General features: G+C 44.0%; 1 protein-coding gene across 2 annotated transcripts; it reads right to left on the reverse strand.

Moving 5' to 3' along the window:
* Positions 1-361: 361 nt before the first annotated feature.
* Positions 362-3,349, reverse strand: SAT1 (spermidine/spermine N1-acetyltransferase 1). Of its 2 annotated transcripts, XM_061355130.1 has the most exons (6): positions 3,120-3,348; positions 2,759-2,810; positions 2,591-2,674; positions 1,310-1,411; positions 1,168-1,208; positions 362-879 (listed from the first exon to the last, which is right to left on the reverse strand). In XM_061355130.1, exons 1-6 carry the CDS (start codon positions 3,183-3,185, stop codon positions 709-711), a joined length of 516 nt encoding a protein of 171 aa, XP_061211114.1. In that variant the 5' UTR covers positions 3,186-3,348; the 3' UTR covers positions 362-708. The 2 variants fall into 2 exon arrangements, with proteins under 2 accessions (XP_061211114.1, XP_061211113.1); XM_061355129.1 differs by having other exon boundaries at positions 2,591-2,810; positions 3,120-3,349.
* Between the last annotated feature and the right edge of the window lie 4,346 nt (positions 3,350-7,695).

The following is a 7,695-nucleotide window of genomic DNA, read 5'->3' on the forward strand; positions in this document are numbered from 1 at the left end:
AAGGTTAACTGAGAGCCCCAAGGTGGCAATGGCACAAGCTGTCTAGACCTTCCAAAGCAGCCTTCCAGAGACCACTAGCCTCAGTTTGGGGTTCCAATTGCACTTCAAGTGCAGTTCATTTGCACAGAACACAGGAAGTAGAGATTAATCTCACATTCTCCACACAGTCAAGCATCAAGCAGAGGTGCTCAGGTGATCACCCTGGGCCATGCAAGCGCACAGTGCACTGTCACTCTGAGACTGTGGAATGTTTACATCATGCTCCACTTGTGAAAGTGTTTGGGTGAATTAGAGAATCTTCTATTAAATTTGCATGTTACCCAAGAACTGTAAGTGAGAATTAAAGTCAGAACTACTGCCATGAAGTGAAACCACTATTTATTTTTATAAAAGGCAATAATTAAAACAAACCCTACCAGTGTGTACATTGTACACATTTGAATGACACTTACAAGAATGAAGTTTCCATATACAAAGACTACAAGCCCACACTGGTAAAGGATGCACACAAGCACATACATGGCTTCAGAGATGCCGCAACTGCTGATCACAGTATCAATTATTCTATAACCACATCTGCATAGATAGCACTTTCAATATTAGCATCCACACTACTTTATTCCACTACAAACTGTACACAGAAAGCAAGAAGTTTATTCAGAGAGCATAAGTATCCGCAGACAGATTTTATTTGCTGGAATCATCTCTTCACTCTTCTGTTGCCATCTTCAAGAGATATTCTTTGTCTATCTTGAAGAGCCTCCACCCCTCCTCAGTGGACAGATCAGAGGCACCCCTTCTCTTGTAGAACCTGATGGATGGTTCGTTCCACTCCGCAACAAGGAAGTGCATACTGCTGCAGCGGCACTTCACAGCAACCTGCAACAGCATGCAGCACAACGCATTCCAGACAGCTCCAGATGATAAGCCTAGCAGAAACTGGTGGGACTACTCAGCAACTGTGTATCACCAGAGGTCATCAAGTTCATTCTGTCAGTCACTTCACCACTTGTCACTATTTAACATACCCTAGACAGTGGTTTAAGCCATCTACTGTCCCATCACCTCCTTTAATTTGCGTAGCCCATACGCAGTTAGAAAGGCAAGGATAGTGCCTTGCCACATGTCCCCAGTTCTGCTTGTTTAGGCTTAACACTTAAGACATACCTTACTCAAGTTCTTCAGAATTTCTGATCCAATGCCAAGTCCTAAAAGCCCAAACAAACAAAAACAAAAAATAAAGAAACTTCAGTTTTAATTTTAAAGAAGCTCTAACAGGAAGCAACTAATATAATTCCAGAATATATACCTCTGTACTCGGCCATCACATAGAAATCTTCAAGATACAGTAGTTTTCCAATCCACGGATCATAGGTGAAGTAATACATGGCAAAGCCCACAATGCTGTGTTCTGAAAAAAAGGGTGGAACTTCAGCTAGTCTGAATTTAAAAGGCAAAACCACTAAGACATACATATTTAAACATACAGATTCTGTGACATGCAGTCATTTGCTACTAGGTTAGGATTAAGAATGAAGTTTGCAAATAAGCACACAGTTGAAACCAAAGAGTTCTGACAAACTTTTATTGGCCTAAGAGAATGCAGGTTGCCCTGGTCATACCTCGAGATCCTCAAAAGCGCTATCCTATCCTAGTCAATGATGAACACAAGGGTGTGCATACCCTACTGATTTATTGGCATTCCCATTCTGGAATACAAGTAAAAGCTTTACACAGCAGTCCACAATCTAGATGACTGCCCTAACTCTGCTTCCTTAGCAACCAAACTGGTCTATCAAACTAAGAACACTAATCCTTCAGTGTATATTCCTCAGTAATTTCACTGTATCAGAGGGCATACTCACAGGCCACCGTTACAGCAGCATTTCCAGCACCTCAACTTACGCTCCCCCTGAAAACACTACACTATTTTATTTACCTTCAGCACTGTGAAGTCAGATAAGTAAATCTACAGCTTCAGTTATAACTCTGTGGCTCAACAGGGAAGAGAAATTAACTCTTCCAACAGCAGCCCACTGGAACCCAATCCTGGAGTACTGCAGGTGTACCTTCCATAACACTGCACATACTGTAAGGGAAACGTGCAAACAGATTTCTGATCTACTGTGTCTTTGGTAAAGGTTTGGGAATAGCACTTGTCCCTGTAGACCTTACCTCATATTATGATCATCTATTTATTGTGTAACGGATCTTTTAGTTACCTCCCCGCCCATCCATGTACACAGAAGGGCCATGTACATGGCGAAGCTAGAGACTGTAACCTGAAGATTGGGGACAAATTAAAGAAAAAAATGTGATTCAACAGGATTACATAAAGGTAAGTCAGGGTCAAACAAGAAAAGCCATTTAATTAATTGGAGTCAAGTACATTATGCTATACCTGATCTTCCCATGCCTCCAGCATTACCAACTACTTCAACTGAGTATCACTGTATGTTACTATATTTAACAGTTAACCTGCTCCGCCTACCCCAGTCCATTGGTGGAACCTTAAGTATAGTCAATAACATTAAGTATAAGATGCCTCCTGTGTATTCAGCATCTAAAACTAAGTATTGGGAAGTCTCACCTTCAGATGACCACTGTTCTTTGGGCACTTCTGCAACCAGACAGTGGTAGAAAGGGTGCTCGCCAAAACCATCCTCAAGCAGTTCTAGAAAGGCAGAATAAATCGGCACCTGAGTTACAGATACTGACACTAGGCTACCGACCCAGCGTACAGATCCCGCTTTCATACCTTTCTCGGTTAGCACCACTTGGTCCTCCATGTCCTCGTATTTCGCCAGTTCCTGGAAGGGAAGAACCCGTCAGCGGACTCTTCCCGCACCCGCTTCCCCATTGGCGGCTGCCCTCCGCCCCCCCCCCCGCGCAGCCTTGCGCAAGAGGTTGTTTTTGTTCAGGCGAAGGGCAAAGGTACCCCCCCCCCCCCCCCCGCCGCTGACGGCGGCGCAGCTGCCTCAAACCCGGCCGCGGGACGGGAGGCGGGCCCCGCCGCTCCCCTCAGCAGCCCAGCGAGTTCACTGGGTGCTCAGCAGCCTCCCTCGCGTACCGCCACAGCGACTGCAGCCGCCCCCAAACCTCTAGCCACCGCCGCGCACCTTGATCAGTCGCAGCAGGTCGGGGCAGTCCTCAGGACGCGCAGCGCGGATGCTGAACGAGGCCATTTTCGACGGCGTTTCCCCCTGCGGCCCCCTCGGCTGACAAGTCCCCGATGTGTGAACAGGAGGAGCAACTGCTTCTTCATTCGTGTCCCGGGCGCGGCGGCCACCTGCGGTCAGTCAGGCTGCGAGCATGTCCCGGCGCGTTGTGCAAATAGGCAACTCTCCTCCTCCTGCCGCTGCCTTCTCAAGCCCGAGCTATAGGAAATGAACCCGCCGCGCTCCGGCCTTATAGACGCACGCACTCCGCCTCTCCCCGCAAGCAAGCCAATGGGAGCGCCGATGGTGCTCGCCCTCGGCCAATGACAGCGCCGCTCCCGGAGTCTTGCCTCAGCCTGCCAGCAACAGCTGCTGCGCGGTGTCTCGTGACTAGCCCCCTGGACACTCACCCCCCCCCCCCCCCCCCCCAAGCGCAATGGCTCCCCCTAGCAGAGCCGGGCAGAGCAGCAGCTCGCCCTGGTGAGGTCGCGCCGCTTCTTCCTCAGCGACGTGGGACTGAGGGACCCCCAGCCCTGCGTGTGGAGCCCGCCCCGGCGCCTCTCGGGGCTGCGGGCTGCTCCCGGCGCCGAGCAAGCCTGCTTGCCGCGAAATGAGAGCCTGTTGTAGCCACAGCGAGTACGGCTACGTCTGCCTCGGGGCGCTGTCTGCAGGCTCCATTTTAGGGGCCGCGGCGCCGCCTGGGCCGCAGGCTGTGCCATCTGGGAGGGTGGCGGCTTTCGGCACGGGTAATTTCACCGCTGTATGGAGAAAAAAAACCCAAAGAACCTGTGTGCTTGCTTGAAATACTAAGTAATGACCCATATCAAACCCTGCGGGGGGAGGAGGTAGCTACTACTGGTATCTTATTTGGTATGTAGTACCAAGGTGCGCCCCTGGGCAGGAGAGTCCTGATGGAAAAGGGTTGAAAACATTGGCGTTTAAGTTTGGTTTTGGGACGTTTTCCAGTCTGATACACTCAGGCCATAACTGACCCGGTTTACCGGCCTGACTGGAGAGGAAGGGGTAGTGGCCGCGAGAAGCACGAAGCACAGGAGTGTTTTTGAAATGAGAGGGATGTGCCAATAGTCTGCTGTATGGGAGATGCTCCTTCCCAGTGGAGGGGTGGATGTGCCTGAGGAGGGAGGTGAGCATGATAAATAAATTATATCTGGATAAACTCCCCAAAATGGCTGTGGACTATGAAAAGATGGAGGAATTATCCCCAGCCCAGCTCCTCCCCCAAACATTACCTACAAATGTTGACCTGTAGCATGGAATGAGAGCTGGATCCTGAGAGAGATGGCCAAGCGTATGTATGGACCTACCAGCAAGGCCACCCAGAGCAGAAGTTTGATTCTTTAGCATACACATAAGTTTTTTTTCACTCTCTTCTGTAAACATTGCAACTATAATGTCCATTCTTAGATAGCATAAAGGGTCTTTTAATTTTGCATTTAGCTTAATATGGTTTCTTGAAGAATGATTTTGGATACAGGAAGTCATGACTTCCTTCAGTAACAATCCTGAAAACCTGGATTCCCAAACACTCTCATTCTTTTTTTTTTTTTCCTTCAGTATATCCAAAAGCCTACAAGGTTCACCTTCATTTTGACAGAGGGGCCAGCATGCAGCATGATACTACATGAAAACTGCATGAAGAAGTGTGTATTCTGGTGGCTGAACTTTGTCACACAGTGAAAAGTGCCTTGAGTCCTGGAAGAGTAATTTAGGATTTATGCAGACACCCTAGCTGGATCAGTTACCTGTTATTGGAGCAAAAAATTGAGATGCCCAAAGAACAGAAGCATTTCCAAAACACAAAGCAACAGCCAGTGACTATTAGTAGAAAAAGTAAGATTTGTTTCATGAATTATGGATCTGGAAATCCTTCAAGACAGGGGTTTTGATACAGACACTGAATCTGAATAAACTAACAAAGAACAGACTCAGCCTAACTACATACATTTAATGAATGTACCTTTTTTCAGTTGCTATAAATGCTCTGGGATCAGAAATGGAAGATACTGTCTATGTGAAAGATTTAACAGTGGTGTGTTGTGTCAACTCTTTGTTTGGCATTTCACAATGAGGAAGTCATGCTGTCAGGAAACCTGCTGTTGTGTAAGAGCAGAAAGTGCCTGGTTTTCTTTCATTCTCAAGTCACAAGTCTTATGATTTCAGTTGTTAAAGTTTCATCAAAAAAACCCCCAATGTTTTCTACCTTGACTGTTTTCAAAAGTCCTGCTTTAACTTGCTCAGAAACATGCTGATGTTGTTACCCGGTCAATACAGTTCATTGGAGTTAGCTTTCAAATTCATGAGGCAGAAGAAAAACAATACTGAAAATTTTCCTAAAGTATCAAAAATATTTTATTGAAACAGGAAATCCAGAGAATTAAAAGAAAATAAATACCTAAGATAACTAAATCTGCAATTAGTTATATATTACTAGAGATATATTTTCAGAACAAGAATGGTAAGAATATTTTACAAAGGGATACTAAAAGACCTCGATTTTGTGAATGAATCATGCTGCCAGACCTTGTTCTTTACAGCTTCCTCCTTTTGTCTCAGGTCTGTTCATCTCTGAGCAGATTTTATGTAATTTTGACATAACTGAGGTCAGTGTGAAATCTCTAATAACCTGCATGTGGCTGAGATTTTACCCCTGAACTGTCAGCCTGTTTATTTCTTCACACTTGACTCCAAGTGAATGAGTAGTAGTAAGCCTCCTGAAAAGGTTCGAGGTTTTTTCAAATTACACAAATATGTATGGTGGAAAGTGGTTGACAAAGGGATATTCTTCTCCCATGCAGAACCTGCTAACTGTGAATTCATCTACATTTCCACCAGGTGGGTTGGCACTTTGGTGTTTGAGGGGTAGAATGGTTAGAAAGACCTAAGAAGAACCTGTAAAATTGTTAGAAATACCTACAAAGAACATTGTTCCTCTTATTCTTGTTTTATCTCCCCCCCCCTAAATCTTACTTGTAAGTGGAGAAACAGAAAAAAACCATATGAAATAGAAAACAGCACTTTCTTTATAGCATGCAACAAGAACTGGTGTTAATAAAAGCACACGGCACTACTTATCTGACTGAGGCAAGTTCTCCCCACATCCTCTCTAGAGAGAGAGGTCTTGTCCATCCTAAAGCTACAGGAAATAGCTGTGCTAGTTCCCCAAGAGCCTTTTGTGGCGATGCAACTCAACAATTTATTCAGAGTTATGGGACCTCAGCTGGACTTGTACTGACAACACATGTTTATTGGCATCTGAATTTCTGAATATCCTCTTTTCTTGCAGATTGGGCAGAAACTTCAAAGTAGGCAACAGTTTTCTTTCTTTACTGTTCAACTAATCAAACTGTCTTTACTTTTTGTATTCTAATTTTTTATTTCCTTCTTCTCTAGGAAAATTCCTTGGATTCCTGTATGAATGCCTCTCTCATGCCTCAAAGGTTCTCTGTAATAAATGAAAATTGAGGGAGGAGAACTGCTTATTTCATATTAAATGCAGTGACTTCAGAATTTTTGATATTGCTACTAAATGTTCTCAAATATTTCAATCCAAACTGTACCTCAAAATTATATCTCCCATGAAATCTCTGGAGCAAAATACGGAAAATTGAATTATATTCAGTATTGACCTGTAATTATTCCAGATTAGTCTTTCATTCAAATTCTCTGAGCATTTTCAACTGAATAATTTCTTTCTAACACTTAGAACTTGCATTGATATTTCTGGGCTACAATTGCTTCCAGGTAGTTTTTTCAAGCATCTTACAACTACAAGTTATCAACATTAGACGGTCCATGGAAAAACCCCATTAATTTCTGTGAGAAAAGTAAGAATAGTGAATAAATACTGCAGTAGCAGTGCTCAGAATTTGGAGGCAAATTCAAAATTAACAGTTTCACATAATAAAACTACGTGACTTTCCATATACTGGAAATAAAAGGGTCATAATTTTCCATTATTATCTTTGAAGACGTATTTTAGGTCATTAGAACCCTATTCCTGCAAGGTAATATGTCTCATCTGCTATTTGTAATTATGCAATTTGATGAATTTTGGATTTAAATATAACTAATTATCTGCCTGCATCCACCAATCATCTATAACATGCTTGCAAATAATTTGGGGTATAAAAGCTATAGAAATAAAAGTTGGGGGGAAAAAACCCAAACAAGCCAGGCCTAAATTTTATAACCTCATGTTTCAGATACAGTAGAAGTCCCTTTGGCTCTGATCCTGCAAAATACCTAAGTCACTGTTCTTGGGTGCAGTATCTCAGGGAATCTGTTTTACTTTCTTAAAACTAACGGCAGTTCACACGATAAGCAGATGTTTTTCTTACATGTCACAACCACAACTGTGTCGTTTGGCAGTCTTTTGCACTGTCTGTAGGTGATTCTTCTCATGGCATCTTGGTTTCTGAACCTTCAGCACGCACCCTTACTAGGTTTCCACTTTTTTTACTGATGACCAGATGAATGAGCTGCTTTGCAATAGCTCTTTCAACTTCTTACTCTGTAA

This window comes from Neopsephotus bourkii, unplaced genomic scaffold (assembly GCF_033783945.1).
Source record: "Neopsephotus bourkii isolate Nb327-2 ecotype Australia unplaced genomic scaffold, CSIRO-AGI_Nbou_v1 NB_780, whole genome shotgun sequence".
NCBI classification, from domain to species: domain Eukaryota; kingdom Metazoa; phylum Chordata; class Aves; order Psittaciformes; family Psittacidae; genus Neopsephotus; species Neopsephotus bourkii.